The 23604-nt window shown below is 39.0% G+C and overlaps 1 protein-coding gene across 1 annotated transcript in view; it reads right to left on the reverse strand.

Annotated features, from left to right (window-relative positions):
- KIAA1755 (KIAA1755 ortholog) overlaps positions 1-23288 on the reverse strand; it is a 72992-nt gene extending 49704 nt beyond the window's left edge. The window contains 3 exon segments of the mRNA XM_051979348.1: positions 9963-10042; positions 10045-10159; positions 21873-23288. Of these exon segments, the coding sequence (XP_051835308.1) occupies positions 9963-10042; positions 10045-10159; positions 21873-21875 (198 nt within the window). The 5' untranslated portion in view covers positions 21876-23288.
- Positions 23289-23604: the final 316 nt, after the last annotated feature.

Below are 23604 nucleotides of genomic sequence, written 5' to 3' on the forward strand. Positions count from 1 at the left end.
CTCTGGGAGGCAGGCACTATTAGCTTCCTTTTGCAGTTGAATAAATTAAGAGGCTAAATAATCTGTCTAGGGTCACACAGCTAGCAAGTGTCTGGAGCCATGTTTGAAATATGGCTTTCTTGTCAGGATTCTGTGACTTCTGAATCCAAAGGTACTATGATCTCTGGCACTCAAAATATATTTTTAAGGATGCAGCTTGCTGTAGTGAAAAAACGGAACATGGAAAATACACACACACACACACACACACACACACACACACACACACACCCCTGGGGAACACAGACAGGTATTTAGAGAAAATCATTCAGGCAACTAGACATTCTCAGAGTTGTGTTCCTTTACTCCTACAGAGCTCTCTCCTGATTATATGGTGTTCTTGTTCTACTTCCTGACAGCAGAGCAGCTTTGAAATATGAAATCCACTCAAAAATAATGGCTCAGAAATCTGCTTTATGTAATCTACCTATAGGCAACCTCAGAAGGGGAGAGCCCCTTATAGGGTTATTTTGGCAAGAGCTGCTGCCTTAGTGCTCCAAAGATCATTTATTCTGTTTTCATGATTATGATAACAGTATTTCTCCCTAGCTTGCCTTCCCTGAAGGAGTTACTGGAATTTGGCCTTATATGAATTTAGAGGGTGATAGGGACAGTAAGAGAATGAGGGGAAAAGTAGTTCCCACCAGCAAGGGCATAGACATCTTTCTTCTGTTTGTTACTGTACTATATGGTAATTGGAGTCTTTATCATTGCCTCTTGTTGGTTGGCCATGTGTCAAGCAATGCTGTGGACTATCTCATAAAACTCAAAATCTGCCCTGAACATCTCAGTATATCTACAGGAGAATATGGACAAGTAGTGCATAAGCTGGAGGGATATAGTTGAGCTGTAATTTACATAGATCCATTTGAGAGTCTCTAAGAACTCCTTATTCAAGAAAGTTTTTGGCAGAATTCTCAACAAAGTATTCCTTTTCATAGTAATATACTTAATAAATACTTGTTGATTGACTGGTTGACCACATTCCCATCATGCATATGTTTACATTTATTATCATTCAACTTTTTCCTCTGCCATATACCCCAAACTTTGCCCTTCATTTACACTGACACCTCCAATCCTTCAACTCCTCAGTTCTTTCCCAAGTTACTGTCACTATATTAGCTGCACTCTACTTCTTCCCCCATGTTGGTCCTTTGATAAATCATTTAAACTTTACATGGTCCTGTTCTCCTAAATACCTTGCTTCTTTATCATGTTATTAATTTGTACTGCTAAGCCTCAGCCTTGGGTTACTCCTATTACTTGTTACCTTCACTATTAAACACAGACTGCTCACTTAAGTGAGAGGCAGGTAGTAGGGGAATCATATAATTGTGATGTCTAGATCCACTACAGATTTATATTGTTTAACTTCAATTGCTCCTCAATGCTGCAAGACATATTTTTAAACTTGCCTAATTATCTCATTATCCTACTTACCTCAATGGTTCTTTCAAATCTTTCCATCTCTCCTCAAGCCCCCCATGGCACTTCTCCTTCCTATCCTCTCAGCTGAGAACCTTTATTCATATTTTAGTTAGACAATGGAGGTCATTGGCTAAGACCTACCTCTTCTTCCTTTCCTCATCCCACATGCTTTTTGCCGCTATCTCCTTTTTCACTCCTGTCTCACATGAAGAAGCAGCATTTCTTTTTGCCAAAGTCAAACCCTCTACATGCACAAGTGATGCCATTCCAATCTATCTTTTCTAATATATTATCCTCTGCTGCATCCCAACTATCTTGTTTATCTTTAACATTCCATGATTACTGGTTACATTTCCATTCAAATCTGCCCATGTCTTCTCCATTTTCAAAAAACACTGCCTTGATACATTTATCCTAACTAGATATTGTATCATATCTCTCCTGCATTTTGTGCTTAAATTCCTTGAGAAGTCCATCTAGGAAAGATGCCTATTCCAAAAAACTTGTGATGGAAAGTGCTATCCACATCCAGAGGGAAAACTATGGAGACAATATGGATCAAAGCATAGTATTTTTACTTTTATTGTTTGTTTGTTGTTTTTTTCCTTTCTCATTTTTTCCCCCATTTTATTCTGTTTTTGTTTGTTTGTTTGTTTTGTTTTGTTTTGTTTTGTTTTTTTGCACAGCATGGAAATAGGTTTAGAGGAATTGCACATATTTAACTTCTATTGGATTACTTGCTGTCTAGGGGAGGAGGGAGGGAAAGAGAAGAGGAAGAAAAATTTGGAACTCAAGGTTTTGTAAAAGTGGATGTTGAAAACTATCTTTGCATGTATTTGGAAAAATAAAATAATATTAAAAGAAAAATAAATAAAAATGAATAGCGAAGAAAAAAATAAAATAGATGCCCCCATTTCTTTTCCTCTCCCTCTCTTCTTAAATCTCTATAGTCTGCCTTCCAATCTTATCAATTAATCAGTGTTTCTCTCTCCAAAGTCACCAAGAATTTAATCAGCTTTTCTCAATCCTCAGCCTTCTTGACTTTGCTTTTACTTAACTCCCCTTTACTTGATTCTTTTTTCTCTCTAGATTTTTTTGACACTGCTCTCTTTTGACTCTCTTTTTGCTTATTTGACTGCTCCTTCTCAACTTCCTTTGCTGGATCTTCATATACTTGCTAACTGTGCATGTCCCACAGGATTTTGTTTTGGGCTTTCTTTTTTCCCTCTTTCTATATTATTTCATTTGGTTATATTATCAGCTCCCATATATTCAAATATCACCTCTGTGCTGATGATTCTCAAATTTACTTTTGGTAAATTTGAGTGGTCTCTAGTGGGCAGCTAAGTGGAACCATAGTGAATAGGTACTAGATCTGAATCAGAAAGCTTATCTTCCTGAGTTCAAATCTGACTTCAGACACTTATGTGACCCTGTCAAGTCACCTAACCCTGCCTCAGTTACTCATTTGTAAAATGGACTGGAGAAGGAAATGCAAAGCATTCTAGTACCTTTGCTGAGAAAACCCCAAATGGGGCCCCAAAGAATTGGGCATGATTTAAATCACTCAACATCTTTGCTTATCTCTCATCCTACCACTCCAACAATCTATTAGACATTTCAAATTGGATATCCTACAGACATCTTAAAATTAACATGTCCAAAGTGAACTTATTTTCTTCCTCCTCAAATGTTTTTGTCTTTCTAACTTCCCTTATTACTGTTAAGAATAACACTATCCTCCCAGTTCCCCAAACAACTGAAATACCATTCTCAACTCCTCACTCTCTCTCATCTTCTACGCCAATCACTTGTTAAAGCTTCTTCTCCCTCATTTTTATTGTTTTCTTTTTTTCTAGTTATACATGTCTATTTTTTACATCATTTTTTAAATACAGAGAGAAAAATCAGAATAAAAGAGAAAAACCACAAGAGAAAAAAAAAGAGAAAAAGGGAAAAAAGTGAACAAAGCATGTGTTGATTTACATTCAGTTTTCTTGAAGCTTTTTGATTTTATTTTTGATACATCTCCCAAATAGGCCCCCTTTTCTCCTCTGTCACTGGTACTACCCTGGTGATGGTTCTCATTGCCTCAGACCTAGACTGTTATAGTAACTGCTGGTTCATTTCCCTGCCTCCATTATAGTGCTTCTTTTACTCAGGTGTCAAAATGGTCTTCCTAAAACATAGGTCTGACCATGTTAGCCCTTCCCATCACACCTGACACATCCCAGTGTTTTCCTATCACCTCCAGAATCAAATGTAAAATTCTGTTTGTGGTTCAGCTCTTCATAACCCCATCTTCTCCATCTATCTATACTTTATCACCTCTGCCTGCCCCTCCTCCAACCTACCCCATGAACTCTGTGATCTAATGACACTGGATTCCCTTGCTATTCCTTCCTCAAGATACTGAATTTTCCAATTCTGAGCATTTGTCTGGCTATCCTCCAAATCTGGAAAGTTCTCCATCCCTCAACTCTTGCTCTTGGCTTTTTTCCAGCTTGAGCTAAAATCTCACCTTCTACAGGAAGACTATCCCAATCCTCCATAATTCTTGTGCCTTCTCTCTATTGATAAAATTTCAAATTTGTCTTACAAATCCCTTGTTCATATATAGTTGTTTGCATATGTTCTCCCCCACTGAGCTTTTGCCTTTCTTTGTTATCCTCAGTGCTTGGGGGCCTGGCACATAATAGGAACTTAATACATATTTATCAATGACTGTTTGGAAGGGAAGTGACTCCAAATTGCCAAGGACAGAGAGAAGCCTCTAAGAAAACTAACCTGGCTATATTGGAGACAATAAAAGATCAGAACTTTTAGCACCTGGCTGAGTGATTATTACTTTGAACTGAAACTAAGGCTGCCTCCAGAAAACTTCCCCAAGAAATCTGCTCCCAGAGAGAACCATTATTATTTTAAAGAAGAAGAACACCACATGTAAATTTTTTTTGTTCTTGTCTGTCTGTTTGAATGTGTTGATAATTTCGTTCTCTTCTCCAACCCCCCAACCTTCACAATGCCCTCTAGTATCTAGGAAGCCACAGGCACTACAAGGCTTGAACCTAGGACTGGCTTCAGTCCTGTCTCTTATCGGTCCATCATAACTGTTTTAGTTAACCTCTCCATTCAACAAGCAATTCACTAAAACAAAAGGTCTTAACTTGAAGATCTTTGAACTTGTGAACTCGTTTAAAAAATATATATACCCACATACATAATCTTTATAAAATGTGTTTCAATAGAATTGTTTCTTTTGAAGCCTATCATTATATTATTATTGTCGTTTAATCATTTTGCAGTTTTAAACTCTTTGTGTTCCTATATGGTTTTTTTTTTCTTGGCAAAAAGACTAAGGTGGTTTACCATTTTCTTCTTCAGCTCATTTTTACAGATGAGGAAACTGAGGCAGATAGGAGTTAAATGACTTGCTCAGGATCCCACAGCTAGGAAGTGTCTGAAGCCAGGTCAGTGCTCTATCCACGGCAGTACCTAGCTGCCCTATTACTCTGTTACATAATTCCACTGAGGCAGCTAGTTGGTGCAATGGATGGAGCACTGGGCCTCCGGTCAGAGAGATCTGAATTTTAAATACTGCCTTACTTAGTTAACTATTAGCTGTGTGATCTTGGGCAAATCACTTAATTTTATCTCACTTTCCTCAACTATAAAATGGGGAGCATAATAACATGTCCCTTAGAGAGTTGTTGTGAGGACCAACTCAGGTAATATTTGTAAAGTGTTTTAGCACAGAAGCTGGCACACAGTATGTTTGCTTCCTTCCAGTGCATTTTATTTTATGCATTTGGAAACATTCTTCTGGAATGGGACTCAAAGGCTTTATCACATGGCAGTGGAGGCCATGGCACAGGAAAAACTAAGAATCTCTGCTGGAAGACTCCAAGTGGTGGAATGTTTATTAGAAGGACATAAAACCACAATCACAACAACAATAGCAGAGGGCAGTGCCCCATGGTGATGCCATCCCAGGCCTTCACAGAGAGAAAAAGGAACTTTCAACATAAATTCAAACATACAAAAAAGAAATGGAATGAGGTTTTACATCAAACCACAAACGTCTACAATTTACAGTTAGTTTAAAAGCAATATTTATATCAACTTGAAAAAGATGGGAACACAAATGCTCTGTTTATTTATATGGTCCTTTCTGACTTTTTTTTTTTTGCTTCTGTATATTTTTCTGGATTTTATTGCTATTATGTCTGCCACATTGCCCTTGTTGATAGTTACTACCTCTATAATAAATCATTAAAGGAATAAGAAACAGAAAGTATTTTCTAAGACAAATCTAATGCTGACCTAATGACATTCAGAGCCAAAACTGAAATGAGGCAAGTGGAGTTTTGTCTTGAGGTGTTTAAAATTAGAAAGGCAAAATTTTCTCTCCAAATTGCTAATTCAAGCTGGTTTGGTAGCGTGCATCAGATGTTAAAAAACGTTCCTTTCACTAAGGCCTTTGTCCTTTTACTTCACAGATCTTTTGCCTAATGTGGGCAGGGATTTCTCATGATTGGCCCTAACTCCCTCTTCTCTAAATGCCCTTAAAACAATTTTTTTCCTACACCCCTTTTTTTAGCAACACATTTCAAAATGTATTCCTGTTTATAAACACTTATCATAGCAAAGGTTTTTGGAGGTGAAACCCTCCTAAACAGTCTGCCCTAAAGATAAAAGCTCTATTCACATTATGACTTAAGCCTTTGCAATGGGCTAAAGGGAAACTTTGTAAGGTGAGAAAACCATCATCTTTATAAGCCCTCTGTCTTGTAAGCCCTAGGGAAGGTATGGACTTCTACATTTCTTCTAGTCACCAATTTCCTGCATTAAAAGCCAGATAATGGGAAGAGCTAGGTGGAACCCGATAGAAAACTAGGTCTGAAGTCAGGAATACCTGAGTTGAAATCCCACCTCAAGCACTTGCAAGTGTGTGACCCTAGGTAAGTCACTTAATCCTGTTTGCCTCAATTTCCTCATCTGTCAAATGAGCTGGAGAAGAAAATGGTGAACTATTCTAGCATCTTTGCCAAGAAATTCCCAATTATGATCATAACTGAAGCAACTCAACAACAACAACTAATGGGGGAAAATTCCAGAAAAATAGATTTAAAAGCTTCAGTATCAACTATATTTAACATTCCTGGGAAAGGTAGAAAGAAGGTGATCAAAGGTTCCTACATTGCAAGAAGGCAAAACTGAGGAGCTGAGAATTTGGGGCACAGACTGAGGGATCCATCTTTCCAGTAGTTGTAGCCCATACTAACCATATGCTACTGGGTCCCTGTCCTTGGCCATTGACTTCTTTGTTCCCATAGTCAGGCCAGCATGACTAATCCCTTTATGACTAGATCTTTCTTCTGGGCCTGCCCTGTCTGCCACAGGTTCTTACCACATCTTCCCTCCAGTCCTCTTTTCCTTGAGGGAGTTGGGAGGAGGGCTTGAAAGTCCTTAAACACTTTTGAATATCTTCAAATGGGGGAGAGTGAGAAACAGGACACCTTTAGAGATAGTCTGCCCATCTTCCAGTGTTATACACTTAACCTAGAAAGGTTCCCAGGAAAGCTATTTGGGATGTAATAAAGAGAAAGTCTCCTGAGGCCCCAAGGATGAGACCTTGAGGCCATTAGGATCCCACCTGAGTTCTGCCACAACCTAGTTCTGTCTTGATCCTTTCTGCAGGCTGTTCAGGCCTTTCCCCAAGCTTGAACCAAGTGCCAGAATTCTTGGTTAAGGCTCTAGTGTTATCAACACTCAAATCCTTTGGTTATAGCTGGTCCCTTGGAAATTCTAACAGCTTGTAGGACACTGCATGAGACTTTCACCTGGGACATATACAATATCTTATTGTTATTCAATCATTTTTTTGGTTATATCTGACCATTTATAACTTCATTTGGGATTTTCTTGGCAAAGACACCAGAGCGATTTGCCATTTCCTTCTTCAGTTCATGCTATAGATGAGGAAACTGATGCAAACAGGGTCAAGTGACTTGCTCAGGGTCACACAGCTGGGAAGTATCAGAGGCTGGATTTCAACTTAGGAAGAGGAGTTTTTCTGATTCCAGGCCCAGTGCTCTCTCTACTGTGCCTCCACATGCCCAGAATCAAAAATACTTGAATTTAAATCTGTTCTCACACATTTGCTAGTTATGTGACTCTGAATAAGTCTTTTAATTTGTCTATCTCAGTTTCCTCATCTGCAAAAAGGGGATAATAACAGCATCTACCTTCAGGGGCTGTTTTGAGGATCAAATGAGAGAGAATTTGGAATGAGTTTACTCCAGTGCTTTAAACATAGAAACTGCTATAAAAATGTTAGATGTTATCACTATCATCAAATATAGACCAACAGAGAAAACAGAGGAAAGACAAGATGATTCGGACTGGGGGTAAATGACTGTGACAAAGGCTGTAGGCAAATTGGACTGGATGAGGAAAAGCTGAAGGGGAAAGATTAGAGGAAAGGAGACATGTTAGGAATTCAAAAAATAACTCTAAAGATTAAAGACCCAGAGCCCTTTCTTGACTTAGAGGACCCATGCTTTGTTCTTAAGATCTCAAATTTACTATTAAAAAGCAATTTTCCTTTAGTCTTTTCAGTTGGAATAGCTTCTGCATGCATTTAGTACATGGCAAATAGTAGAGAAAAAGGTGCGGGCTCCAGAGTCTTTTGATGGCTACAATTACCGTTTATTATTACTGGAGCACTGTGGGTGGGACTCATCAGACTGGGCCTCTGTTTTTCTTTTCTTTTTTCTTTTCTGGCACTTAATAATATTAAATAACAACACAGAACAGTTGGCAGACATGCAAAGTATGTGGGTTTTCCCTTTGGATCTGGCTAAATCCGGGGAGTCTGTTAAGGCTCTGTATTGAAAATTAACGCAAAAGGGATGAGTCAATTATGCAGGATACTGGGACTAGGAACACTTTGAGATGCTCTGAGATGCTCTCTCTAGTATTTCCATCTGGGTGGTTTGACCTTCCCTGAGCAGAAAGGCAAATTCCCATGATGCTAGGACATGAGTCAGGGCTTCCAAGGATTTAAGGCATTGATGAAATGTATTCCCTTTCTCCTCTTCCTTTTTTCTCCTCTCTTACTCCTTTCCTGTCTGCCCCCCCCCAAAAAAAAAATTAAAGTACAAAATAACTGGTGTGGAGAGAGGTCAAAGCAAGATGAAGAAGTTGCCATAGCAGCCCAGAATTAGAATCATCATTATTCAGTAGACCTGCCTGAAAGTAATATAGCAAAAGCTAAATTATCCTTTTTTATTTCTGTTACGGAATTGAGGCATTATGCTACTTCCTTAATCCTTCTATTTACATAACAAACAACCATCTCACTTATTTCTTCCACTGACTCAGAGCATAAGTCTTACTTTTTCCACTGACAAAAGACACAACCTTCCTATTTCCTACTTCTTGTGTAATCCAGGTTCAAGCCTGAAATATTTGTATGAGACTTTCCTCCTTGGTGGAATGATGACTCAACCTCTATGAGTCTAGGGAGAGAGAGAAGGAGAGAGAGAGAGAGAGAGAGAGAGAGAGAGAGAGAGAGAGAGAGAGAGAGAGAGAGAGAGAGAGAGAAGAGAGAGAGAGAGAGAGAGAGAGAGAGAGAGAGAGAGAGAGAGAGAGAAACAGAGAGAGAGAGAGAGAGAGAAAGAGACAGAGAGATACAAAGAGAGACAGAGACAGAAGAAGATGAAGAAGAAGAAAAAGAAAAGAGAGGAGAGGGGAGAGGAAGGGAGAGGAAGGGAGAGGAAGGGAAGGAAGAGGAAGGAAAGAAGAATAGAAGAAAAGGGAGGGGAGGACAAGATGGGAAGGAGAGAAGAGGACAGAGGAGGGGAGGGAAAGGAAGGGGAGAAGTGCAGAAGGGAGAAGAGGAGAAAGGAAGCGGAGGAGATGGGAAAGGAGGGGAAAGAGAGGAGAGGGAAGGGATAGCAAACAGAACAGACTTTGGAAGGCAGACGTGGGAGAAATCCAACTTCTCGACAGTGTCCCCTGCCTAATCCTACCACCACATTTTATAGATAAAATCTAGAGAAGGAAGATTGTTTGTCCAAGGTTTAATACCTAATATATGCTATACAGCCAAGGATTGAATCCATATCTCGGGACTCCAAAAGCAGCGCTCTTCCCAATATCATGTTTTTCTTTTATCAACATCAGGCACAATCAATCCATTTTCCAACTGCTTCTGCTGATAGAAGATACATCTATCTGACACATATTTTTCCCACCAACATAGTATATGATATTTAATTTTCTCATTTCTCATAGAGAAACCAAAGAGATCCTTTTTTCCTTGTTTCTTTCATTTTAAGTACTACTCTTAGATAATGGTATAGGAAGGACTCCTATTTGCATTCTACAGGAGCTCCACTTATTCTCCCAAGGGTCTTATGAGCGCAGGAGATTCAAAGCTGGTTGGTTGATCTCTCATCTTCATCCCTCCCCCATCCTTCACTTACACAAGCTGCTTCCCGGACTTGTTCAAAAAGGCGTTTGGTAGGTATCAAGAAATTCAGGAGGCAGCAGAGCCCATCTCCTGGTAGTGAATCTCCAGGAGGCGGAACACTTGGCCAAGGATGGTTGGAGCTGTGGCTTCAAAAGGAGGGTAGAGGGCTGCAAGGGCACTCTGAATCGCTGTATCCAATGATTGAGAATCCTGGGATGGGGAAGAAGAAAAGAAATGAGACATACGGTCTAGGAAAGGGAAGGGGAAAAAAAAGAGTAAACCATTCGTTGCAGCACCCAACTGGCACAATGGGAGATTCTCAAGCTCTTGTGGCAATCCATCACTCACTCTCTCCATGATCTATCCCAGTGGCAGAGACTCACTATAACTGAGTGTATAGAGGAACAGACTGAGTCAGGACACCTATATTCAAAACACTAAGTGATACTGGGAAATTTATACAACTTTTGTGATGCTCAGTTTTCTCTTTAAGATGAGAATAATAATATCTGAAATTAGTCAAATAGGCAATAAACACTTATTAAACACCTATTTGGTGCTAAGCACTGTGTTAAAGTGCTAGGGATACAAAGAAAGGGAAAGACAACCCCTGCTTTCAAGAAATTCTCACAATCGAATTGGGGAGGTAACAGGCAATTGTTCAGGTATTTCACTCAAACAATGGGTCAATGACTATATAAAAAAGGGTATTGGTTGCTGTTGAGTCATTTCAATCATGTATGTCTCTTTATGATCCTACTTGGGGTTTTCTTGACAAAGATACTAGAGTAGTGTGCTATTTCTTCTCCAGTTCATTTTTACAGATGAGGAAACTGAGACAAACAGGGTTAAATGATTTGCCCAGGGTTTCACAGCTAGTGTCTGAGTTTGGATTTGAGAGGGCTGATACTCCATACACTATGCCACTTCACTGTTAAAAGGGATGTATCCAGGATAAATAGGAAATAATCAACAGAGTCAAGGAATAGCAATAAGAGGGATTGGGAAAAGCTTCCCATGGAAGGTGGGATTTTATCAGGGATTTGAAAAAAGTCTGAAAAGTCAGAGCTGTTGGGAGACTCAAATGAGATAATGTGTTTTTACACTTTTGCACTCTGCAAAATTTAAAGCACAGTGTGAATGCCAGTGTTATTAATCCATACTTGCTACACTCTTGTCCTTACCCTGTTTTCAGGCAATGGTCTCAGAATGTGATTTGTGATATGCTAATATGAGTTCAGAGACTCATCACAGTGTGGTGCTTAATAAATGTGTGTTAAATTGAATTTGGATTTTCTACGATCATAAAATTTAAAGCTTGAAGGAATTATACAATCACAGATTCATGAACTTTAAAGGATCTTAGGAGATCACTTAGTCCAACCCCCTTATTTATAGATGAGGAAATTGAGGCTGAGAAAGGGAAAGTGATTTGCCCAAGTTGACATTAATAATAAAGAACAAATTTAAAATTTGAGCTGGAACTCTTTCTCCTTCCTTTTTTTCTCCTTCTCTTCCCCCCTCTTCTCTTCTCATTCCCCTATCCCCGTTTTCCTTCCTTCCTTCCTTTCTTTTTTCCTTCCTTCCTTCCTTCCTTCCTTCTTTTCTTCCTCCCTCTTCCCTCCCTTTCTTACCTTCTTTCTCCCTCCCTCCTTCTTCATCAACAAAAATAACAAACCATCATTTCTTCAACATTTACTATTTGCCAGTTACTGTGCTAAGTGATGGCATACAAAGGAAGGCAAAAATATGATTCCTGACTTCAAGTTTGTAGTGTTAAGTGGGGAAGATAAGATACAAAAATTATGCACATATAAGATATATACAGTTAATGTAATCTCAGAGGGAAGATGAAGACTGAGGGAGTTCTCTTGCAGAAAGTAAGATTTGAAGTGGATCTTAAAGGAAGCCAGAGAAATCAGGAGGTGGAGGTGAGCTGGGTAGGGGAAGAGTTTGTAAAAATGTCTAGAGCTAAGGAATAGTTCTGTTTGTGAGGAATAGCAAAGAGGTCAGTGTCCCTGAATCACAAAATAGCTTGAGGGGAGCAAAATGTAAGAACATTGAAAAGGGAGAAAGGGGCCAGAGTGTAAAGGGCTTTAAAGGGAATATAGGGTTAGATGGACTTGCTGTCTTGGGGAGGGGTGAAGTAAGGGAAGAAGGGAGAAAAAAAAATTGAAATACAAAATCTAACAAGAATGAATATTGAAAATTATCTTCACATGTATTTGGAAAAAAAATACAAAAGAAATATAGAAGCTTTGATATTTGATCCTGGAAGTGATAGGAAGCCACTGGAGTTTGAGTGGGGAGGTAACAGTCAAAATTTTTTCTCCTCCTCTTCCTCTTCCTCTTTCTCTTCCTCTTCCTCCTCTTTTTCCTCTTATTCCTCCTCCTCCTTTTTAAAAAGCAAGATCACTAGACAACTGAGTGGAGGATGGATTGTAGTGTGGAGAAATGATACAGGGAAGCAACCAGCAGGCTATTAAAATAGTCCAGATGTGAGATGATGGAGGGCTGCATCAAGGTGTCAGCTGTTTGAGTGGAAAGAAGGGGGCATAGAGGACAGATATTGTGATGGAGAAACAAGTTGTAGTGAAAGATTAGATACAGTAAGAGAGTGAAGAGTTGAGGATAATGCCAATATTTTAAGCCTGAGTGACTGGGAAAATGGTGATAATCTTTACAGTAAGAGGAAGTTCAGAAGAAGGGAGGGTTTGGGGGGAAAGTAATGAGTCTATTTTGAACATGTTGAGTTTGAGATGTTTATGGTAATATCCAGTTTGGGATATCCAAAATGGTGATGTGAAACTTAAGATCAGAAGAGAGGTTAGGGACTGTATAAATAGATCTGGGAATGATCTGCATAGAGATGAAAATTGAATCCATGGGAGCTGATGAAATCACCAAGCAAGATAATATAAAGCAGAGGCTTTTAACTTAGAGTCCTGAAAAGGAGATGTAGCTAGTATTCTGGGAACCTAATGAAAGAGTGTGATATTTACTGAGGAAGCCAAGATGGCAGAGCACAGGCAGCAACCCAGCTGAACTCCCCCAATGTTCCCCTCCAAACAACTTTGAAATAACTGTGCAAACCAAATTTTGTAATGATAGAGCCAACAAAAGGTGAGAGAAAAAATTTTCTAGCCTAAGATAACTTAAGAGGTCAACAGGAGAGGTCTATAATATTGGAATTGGAGTTGGCCCAGATGGCATGCTGCAGGAACACCAGCTGTTGGCCTTAGATCGACCACAGCAGCAGTGGTAGCACTGGGAGCTTTTAGCTCAGAGATGGTAAAAGGGTTCTCTACAAATGGCCAGAGAGAGATTAGAGGGGACTCTTTGCTGGTGATGGATGTAATTAGCATGGATTGGCAACTCTAATGCCCATACAAAATTCTGGATCACAGTTTGAGGGCAAAGAAGAGCATTTGTGTTCAGTAATAAGGAAGTAAGCGACCTAGTCCCAGTTCCAAGGCACAGTAGAGCATTAGTGCTTGAAACAGCAGAAGAGTAGGCAACCTGGTCCCAGTTCTAGGGCCAAGAGAAGTGCTAGCACTTGCAGCTGAAAGGGAACAGGGGTCCTTCCTAGATAAAGAACACAGTGCAGAACTGTGACTTAAAATAGCAGCCTGAAGCTTGAGACAGCACTTTTTTGTCACTTCCAGGTAAACAAAGCTCAACTTTAACATAAAGTTCAAAATAAAGAAATAGTCTAGGAAAATGAATAAATAATAATAATAATAACAAAGAACTTGACCATAAAAATCTACTATGGTGACAAGGAAGATGAAGATATAGATTCAGAAGATAATTTGAAAAAAGCTATAAGAAAAGAAACAAAGACAAATGCTAATTGTACCCACATCTAACAAAAATTCCTGGAAAGTTCAAGAAAGATGTAAAAGGTAGAAGAAAATTGGGGAAAGAAATGAGAATAATGCAAGAAAATTATGAAAAGAAAATTAAGAACTTGATAACAGAGGCACAAAAGTACTGAAGAAAAGAACTACTTAAATAGCAGAATTGGCCAAATGAAAAAGGAGTTTTAAAAGTTCACTGAAAAAAAATAATTCCTTAAAAATTAGAAAGGAGCAAATATAGAAGATAATGATTCCATAAACCATAAAAAAATGTAGAACAAAATCAAAAGAATGAAAAAAAAATAGAAGAAATCTATCTCTGGAAAAACAACTGACCTGTAAAATATTTCAAGGAAAGATAATTTAAGTATTATTGGATATCTGAAAGTTATCATCGGAAAAAGAGCATAGTCATCATATTTCAAGAAATCATCAAGAAAAACTTCTTTGGTAGCTCCAAAGAATAAAATAGAAATTGAAAGGATCCATTGATTATTGCCTGAAAGACATTCCAGAAAAGCTCCAAGCAATATTATAGCCGAATCCCTGAACTCTCAGGTCAAATATTGAAATATTTTTCATAATATTTCATATTATAACAATATTGCAAGCAATCAGAAAGAATCAATTCAAATATCATGGAGCCACAGTCAGGATCACAGAAGATTTAATGGCTTCCACATTAAAGAAGTTGAAGGCTTGGAATATGATATTCTGGAAGCAAGGAAATTAAGATTACAACAAAGAAAAAACTACAGAGCAAAAATAAATATAATCCTTCAGGGGAAAACGGATAGTTTATGATATGGAAGGCTTTAAAGCATTTTTGATGAAAAGAACAGAGCTGAATAAAAAATTCGACATTCAACCATAAGATTCAAGAGAAGTACAAAAAGGTCAACATGAAAGAAAGGGTGATCATAAAAGACTCAATAAAGTTATGTTGTTTACATTTTAATATGGGAAGATGATACATGTAACTCCTAAGAGCTTTCTCATTATTAGGGCAATAAGAAGAAATCTACATAGATAGAAGACATGGGTTTGAGTTGATTATATTGGAATAATAAAAAATGAGGAAGTGAGAAAGAGGGTTGTAATGGAAAAAGTGGGAAAAAGAAGAAAGAATAGGGAAATTTTCTCACATTAAAAGAGACACTCAAGAAAGAGCTTTTATAATAAAAGTTAAGATTAGGATTGGGGTGACAAGCAACACTTGAACCTCACTCTCACTGAAATTGATTCAAAGATGGAGAAATGCTAGAGGAGATGAGGGGAAAATAAGTATGCTAATGAATTGTTGGTGAAGTAGTGAATTTATTTACCCATTCTAGAAAACAACTTGGAACTATGCCCAAAGGACATTAAAATTGTGCATATTCTTTGATAGGCCAGTATCCCAAAGTGATCAAAGGAAAAGGAAAGGACCTATATGTGCAAACATATTTATAGCAGTTCTTTTTGTGGTGGCAATGAATTGGAATTTGAGGGGATACCCATCAATTGGGGAATAGCTGAACAAATTGTGGTTTATAATTATGATGAAGTATTATTGGGCTATAAGAAATGATGAAGGCAGTGGTTTCAGAAAGCATGGCAAGACCTATGAGCTGGTGTAAAGTGAAGTGAGAAGAACTGAGAGATCATTTAAATAACAACAGCAATCTTGTTATGATGGTTGACTGTGAAAGATTTAGCTACTCTGATCAATACAATGATTCAAGATTCCAAAAGATTCATGAGAAAAATATTATTCACCTTCAGAGAGAAAACTGATGAACTCTGAGTGTAAATTAAAGAATAATTTTCTAGCTTTGTTTTTTTTTTTCCTTTTCTTTATTTTTGCTTTCTTTTGTGATATGGCTAATATGGAAATGTTTTACATGATTTTACAAAACTAATGTTTCTTGACTTCTCAATGGTGGGGGAAGAGTGAAAGATAAGGATAGAATTTGGAGTTCAATTAAAAAAAGAAATATCAAAAATAAAATAAATATCTGTAAAAACAAATTCATCAATAAACATTTATAAAATGGTAACTTTTTTGCCAGGTACTGGGAATTCAAAGAGAAAAAGGAAACCATTCCTGCTCTCAAAGAGTTTACATTCCATCATGTATGAATATATAAGCACACACAAAATATATATACAACAAAGACAAAGTAATTTGTGAGGAGAGTCAGAAGGCAAAAGCATAATGTAGGAGGTAAAACTTAGGATGAGTTTTAAAGAGGTGCCAGGGAAGAGAGAATATATTCCAGACATGAGGGACTTACTGTGTGAAAGTCTACAGTCAGGAGATAGATGAAACAGAAAGTAGGAAAATTTGGCTAGAACATAAAGTTAATAAAAAAGAGTAAAATCTAATAAGATTGTGAAAGGCTTTAAATGCTAAACAGAGGAGTCTGTATTTGATCCCAAAGGCAAAAGGGTATCACTGAATTAAGACAGTGATGTGGCTTAGGAAATATTTCTGTGATTTAGGCAGCTGTGTGGAGGATGTACTGAGATAGTTAAAAATGATAGAATTGAGAGAATTCCAAGGTCCTTATTACATCTAACAAAATCTATGAATTCTTCATTCCTGCACCTTCTCTCCATTTAATGTATCTCTTTCCCTCTTCCCCCACCCATTTTTAATCTTTAAGAGCTCAAGTTCTGCAACTGTACCATTCCATTCTTCCAGCCTATGCTGTTTTCTCTTTTCCCAGCAAATATAGCTCCCCTCCTTGGCCAATACAGATTATTATGGGTAGTTTTGTTTCAGAGCACAAATTTCTGGGAGCATAGGCTCCAAGATCTAGAACTGGATGTAACCTCAGAGGCCATCCAATCTTTATTTTATCAATGAGGAAACTTAAATCCACAGAAATCAGTGACTGGTTCAAAGTTTCACAGGAAAGCATTTGAAGTAAGATTGGATTAGTATTATTTCCCTTATACTATAGTAGCTCCTAAACAACTTATAGCTTTTCATTTTCAAGGGACATTTGAGAATTCTACTCCAAACCCTTTGAATTAATCTATCTCAGGTCTGAGAATCAACCTTTGATTTAAAATACAGTTAATAGAGTTTTCTGAATTAAAATCCCTTTAAATCTCATATTCACCTAATGGCCAATGATTCTAATCATTCCAGAACAACACATCAGAAGTGTCTGAGGTTGCATTTGGACTCATGAAGATGAGTCTTCTTGATTAGAGCCCAGGGCTCTATTCACTGCATCACCTAGTTGCCTCCACATTTGAAGTAAATGTTAGAGATAAGAGAACTGCATTTGAAGTTAGGAGATCTGGTCCCACCTCTGATCCTTACCAATTAGGTGACCTAGGAAAATCACTTCTCTCTAGGTCTGTTTCCTTATTTACAAAATAGGGCTCATTATTTTTATACCAGCTATCTCACAGGGTTGTTGGGAAGAAAGTGCTTTGTAAACCTTAAAGTGCTATAGAAATGTGAGTTATTATTGAAAATGAAAATAGAATTAATAGGAAAATAGACATATTAAAGGAACCCAGGATAGAGGCCCGTAGTTAATTAGCTGAACATGAATCGCAAGGCCCTGGGAGTCCTGCAATATTAACGAGGCAAGGACCCCTGGAAATTGTTTCAGTGAAATTTAATAGATGTTTCTTTTCCTTTATGGGGTCAGGAGATTGGCTATACATTTAACTATTCTTTTGCACAGCCTTGTTGAACCTTAAAGATCTAGTCCTACATTTTCATTTTACAAGGAGAAAGCTGAGATACGGAGACAGAGAACTTGCCTACTGTCACACAGACAAAACTGTCCTGCATGGAATTAGGGTGAGGAGGGTTGAAACAAACAAGATGGCAAGAAATAAATTCAGATCATGATTCCAGTTGAGGAAAAATATGCAAAAAACATCAGTCAACTCTACAAAGATCAACATTGCAAACATATTTTTTAAAATTATCAATGTGTATATTTTCTTCCCCATTAGAAAGTGAGTTCTTATGAGACCGGAGACGGCATCAAAACTCCCCAGCCCAGGACAGTGCTGTCTGTATGCAGTACATGCTCATCTGATACAAAGTTGTTCAACTGTTGCTCACAAGAGCCTTTATTTTCTTAGTTTTTCCCTTCCTTACCAGGTATTAGTGAAACAGGGCTTTCTCAAGTTTCAAAACAAAATCTGAGTTCTGTGTTGAAATTTCCCTGAGAGGACAGATTTGGCCTGCTTGCAATTCCTCCTTCATGATGCTTGAGTTCGCATCTCTGACTCTGCACTGGTTGTCTCCCTTGTGTGGAACCTTGCCCTTACCTCTGTCTGTTAGCACCGTAGCTTCCTTCAAAATTTAGCTCAAATGTCACTTTCTGCAGACCTGTTCCAAACTCACCAGTTGCTAGGGCCTTCTGCTCTAAGGTTACCTTTCACTTACTCTGTATCTAACTCCAATGTACATGTTGTCTTTCTCAAATACAACATAAGCTCCTTGAGGGCAAAGGTCTCAATTTTCTCATTTGTAAAAGGAGAGGGTAAGACTAGATGATTTCTGAAAAGTCTTCTGGTTCTAGACCTAAGATCTGGATCATCCTTTGGCTTTCTGGCATGAGAAGACCTAAGGCACTTAGGGGAAAGGGCTACCTTTTTATTCTTAAAGATGTTTATAATGAAGCCTCCAAAATGACCTCAAGGATCCCTGGTGTTAGAATGCAGTCCAATCCCTCCATGCCCTAATAGTCAGCTTTGTGAGTTGCTGGAGCTGGAGATCCCTCAGGAGTCAGTCTTCAGCTGATGAGCCTTTCTAAACTTGACTAGGCCATCACTCAGATGACAGACACATTATCTGTCTTTGAGCCCATTTTTGAAGGCTTTCCAGTTTGGTAGGACCAGCTATAGTTTGCATACCACTAGTATACTCTCTTGAATCCAGAGCTGCCTTCTTACTATGGGGAAAGATGGAAGAGACTTTAAACGGACCTTCAAAAACTAAGCTTCACTCCCTGATAGGAATTTCTTCTTTTTTAATCATAAACTGGAAGCTCCTAAAAGGCAGGAGATATGATGCTTTTGTCTTTGTATTCTTAGTTCCGAGAAAAATACCTGGCACATCTTAGAACCTTAATTAAATATTGAATTGAACTGACCAGAAATGTTTTCTTTAATTTGTTTTCCTTTTGCTCCTTCTTCAGCAAACATCATAAACATTCCTTGAGTACAAAAAATTAGTTACCATATACTTTCATTTAATCAACACCAATGACTAGATTTTGTGTCTCTCCCTCCCCCTTTCCACTGAACACTTAGGGAAATACAAAGATGAGAAGACCACACAGTCCCTGTAAACAAGGATTTAATAATCTAAGTGGTACTTGAAGACAGAATAAGTCACATCCTTTTGCAACAAATACTGCTGTATTATAGGAAAATCTTCAGGCCTTTGCCAAAGATCCTCTTGTTCTCAGCTGTATTTGACATCACAAAATTCCAGAACAGCCAGAGAATTTGGCTCATTTCTTTGTATTTCCCACCTGTAGTTCAGACACCACTTGGCCTATTCTCCACCAAGCCCCACAATTTAGAATATTTTAACTCTGCCCCAATTCTCATAGCTCTTTAGATTTGCTTCTTTTTAACATGATATTTAGGTTTTTAAAGAGGGGTAGGAAAAACTTTTGTTCCTAAATGAAAATCTTCCCTGGGAGAATCACAAGATCTTGAGCTGTAAGAGGACTTAGGAGTTCTTACTACAGACCTCTCCTTTTACAGTTGAGGAAGCTGAGGTCCAAAGAAAGGAAAGCACTTGCCCCAAATCACATGGGTAGTAAGTGAAAGCCTTGGAATTTCAAACCAGGGACTCTAACTTCAACTTCATTGCTTAGATTTTATCCTTTGATAGGTATGGAAGGTCATACCTAGTTTCAGTTTTGGGGATTTGTGAATTTTTCTGGAATTTAGAACTGACAGATATTTGGAAGAGTTATTAAACATTCTAAATAATAATAGTTGTCATTCTTATGAGATAGTTAGCATTTAGTTTATAGAATCCTAAAGGCTTGCAAAAACATTTTATATGTGTTATCTCTTTTCTTACAAGGGTTCTTTGAAGTAGGTACTTATAATTATCCCTACTTTACAGGTGAGGAAACAGGCTGAGAACTATTAAGTGACTTGCCCTGAATCATACAGCTTGTAGTGTCTGAGACCACATTTGAACTTGAATTCTTGACTCCAAATCCAGCACTCTATCCTTTGTTCCACCTATCTGTTCTAGGCTTGGCAAATTCTTCCAGGTTCGGGTTAGAGCTTTGGAGAAACTGCTCAAATGACTCTTAGAGATGTCAAGATGTTAAGAGATACCCTGTTTTCCAGACTTAAGGCCCAGCAAGCAAACCATGCCCTGAGCTGGTCATAACAACAATCCTTTGATTCTCTCATTCTCTGTGTGATTTCAGTCACAAAAAAATCCCAGAATTGTTTCTGTTCATGAAGCCCTGCTATGAATCAAATTTGTTCCATTGTTACTGATACTCCTCACTATAGGGGGGGCAGCTCACTGTGTACCCATAAATATAGCCATAGGAGCTCTCCCCACACTTAAGTGGGCCCCCACTAGGAGCAGGCTCTGGCATAAGTGTCCTTGCTTGAAAGCTATTTCACTCATTTTGAAATTAAACTTCTGTTTAATTCCCATCTCTCCTATTGATAACCTGCTTTATTTGGCTTTGGCTACCTATACACATTTGAGGCTGGTTCTGGTCCTGTTGATGGAGGATCACCAAATTGTTGAATTTAAAGCTGAAAAGGACCTTAAGAGATTATTTAGAGAAGAACTAAGACTAAGTCACTTTCCAAAGTTATCAAAGCAGTGAATGGCAAGGTCAATATTCAAACCCAGTTCTCCCAACTCTAAATCAAGGGCTCTTCCAACCCTTCATGTGTATGATTGCATGTGAGCAATCATGTTTTGTATGGTCATCATAATAAGCATAGATTTAAAAGTAGAAGAGATCATTTAATCCAAACCACTCATTTTACAAATGAGGAAACAGAAACCCTGTGAGATTAAATATACAAGGTTTCACAGGTGCCTTTTAATATCTGTTAAGATTTAAAACTAAGTCTTCAAATTCCCAAACTAACTTTCTTTACACAAAATTATAGTGGTGCTTGTGAGTGTGTGTGTGTCCTAGGAATGCATGTTTAGTGTGAATATATGCCTGTTGTGGCATTTATATGCTGACAGAATGAATATTTATACAGTAGTATATCCTGGTGTGAATGCTTCTCCATGTATGAAACATCTTGTGTATAGGTGCATTTTCTTGGAGAGCAGGAGAAATCATCCTCATCTGCAATTTAATGAATCTAAGAAACTTCCACTGTGGAATTTCCTTCCACCAAATGAAGTTGAGCTCCTGCGTATAATTTATAGTCTTAGAGAGTTGCCTGAGAAATGAAGTGATTTACTCCTGTTCACACAGCAAGTGTATGTCATAAGCTGGATTTCAACCCAGGTCTCTTGAGAGAGGCTGATGGCTTTATTACCACTATTCCATTCTATCTCTCATGTGTATACACAGAATTTCCAAATGGAAGTCAAAAGAGCCAGGAATTTTAAAAACCACCAAAGTTCTTATTCCACTTTTGTTTACTTCAGGCCACCCAAGCTTCTTAAATCTGTAGATCTGGGCTAGAGTCCCTTGGGAAATAGAATCCCTTTCATTGTCTGTTCCAGATCCTGGTCCCAAACTGGAAGAGCAAAATGTGAACCTCAATACAGCCTCATGCTTTCCAGAGCTTTTGGGAAAAAAAAAAAAGAACCATTGGACTTAAGTTCCTGCAAACCTCTATTATGACACAGATAGCTAGGCACAAAATCAATACTTATCCTTCCCAGAGCATGGCCTCTTATTAAAAGTCCTATTAAAAAGTAGCAACTCCTCTCCCCCCAACCTGTGCTTTGGGCCATAGCCTATTCCCTCCTTTTCTCTCTTTCCTGCTCCTAAGGACTTTGAGCTCTGGAGTCACTCACTCACATAACACCTAAGAAACAGAAGAGAAAGAGACCTAAGAACAAAGAGAAAAAGTATTACCATGTTGTTTATGGGCACTGAAAGCAGGTAGGGTAGCAACTGGCTAAGGAAAGAGAATCCAAGAGCCAGCCAACTTCCTTTCCATCAATTCTGCTCGGGGGTCAGTGCACATTCCTGTTTCCATTCTCTCCCGAGGGGGCGCCTCCTTGCATTCTTGTCCAATCCCTGTGAGCAGTTGGTGGCTGGTGGGCAGGTCTTCCCCAAATCCAGGTGCAGGAGGTGCCCACATTGGCAGTCCCGTGAGGACCTCACCTCTGTCCCCTCCCTCCCCATCCGTCAGTTCCACGTCCTTTCCAAGGCAGTCAGAATTGAAGAGGAAACCTGTGAGCCAGGAGCTAGCTCTCCTCCTTGCCCCTTCATTTCTGAGAAACAGGGCAAAGGGTGAGAGGAAAGAAGGGAGAGAGGAAAAGGTGTGGAAGAGAAAGACAGAGAGGAAAAGGAGGAGGAAGAGGAGAAGAAGGAGAAAGAGAGGAAAAAGAAAATAAAGAAAAAAAGAAGAGAGAAGATAAAGAAGGAAATAGAAAATAGAGAAATAGGAAAGAAGAGAAAGGAAGAGGAGAGGAAAAAAGAGGACAAAAACAGGAGAGAATAGAGAGATCAAGATGCAGAGAGACAGAAGACCGAAGTGTACGTATGCTCACAGTCAGAGAGAGAAGAAAGTTGGCTTGTTAAGGAGAGACTGAGGGGAGTGGAAAAGCAGAAGGGAGGAGGGTGTCTGGGAACGAAGTCTTAAAACTCAGTCTCGCTCCAGCCTGAGCCTGAGCCTCTTTCATTGCAAAACCCCCTTTCCGTCCCAAGTCTATCCAGGTCCAGAAACAGCAGCCCCCTGTTGTAGCAGCCTAGTGAGACCCCTCCCTGCCCCAAGTTTTCCCCCTTCCTACCCCCATCTCCTTTCACCGCCCCCCTCCTGAGGACCCGGGCTCGGGCTGGGCTCAATTTGAAGAAGGGAAACAGGCTGGGGGAGGGGGCAGCCCCGCCGGGCCAGCCTAGCCCAGCCGTTCCCCCCTTCCCTAGTGTGCGTCTGCGAGTCCTCGGCCCGCCCGCCGCCAGCTGTGCTTGCCAAGAGGAACACAAGACACCCACACAGTTTTGTTTTTCTAACCATTCTTTTTCCAAGAGCAGTTTCTTTCCTTCGTACCTCACGGATCCGAGCCCCTGGATGGCTGTTTCTCCTTTGCCAGCTCTGAAAAGGCCTAGAGCTAGCTGGCCAGAACACTCCTTTTCTGAAACTTTTGCAAAATAATTCAAGAGTTGTGCAGTCCCTGTCCCAAAGCCCGGGAAGCTCAGCTAGGGGAAGGGTGGGATATTCTCAGGGACCAAGTTGGAGGAAAGCAGTCAAGAGTCCAGTGTCTGATCTTCCATTAGGGCTTCTCAACTCCACTTTCTTGTTTTCTAATCCCCTCTTACATTCTAACCAGTATGCCTTATATACACCTCACTCACCCATTATGGAAATCTCACTGTTCATCTCACTTTCCTCTACCCAGAAATATTACTCTCAATTGCCTAAGTAGGAAAGTTCAAACTCTCCAGCCTGTGATTCAGGGTCCAATCTGAAAGCACCCTTGCTTCTCAGCCTTATCTCCTATCTTTCTCCTCTTGAATTGTATGCTTTCACAAAACTTGACAAGATCCCACAGCCTTAATCAAAATCCCACTTTCTACAGGAAGCCTTTCCTAATTCCCTTTAAATATTGTGCTTTACCTCTTTTAATTATTTCCTTCTCCTATT

The sequence above is a fragment of the Antechinus flavipes genome, chromosome 2 (genome assembly GCF_016432865.1).
Source record: "Antechinus flavipes isolate AdamAnt ecotype Samford, QLD, Australia chromosome 2, AdamAnt_v2, whole genome shotgun sequence".
NCBI lineage: Eukaryota > Metazoa > Chordata > Mammalia > Dasyuromorphia > Dasyuridae > Antechinus > Antechinus flavipes.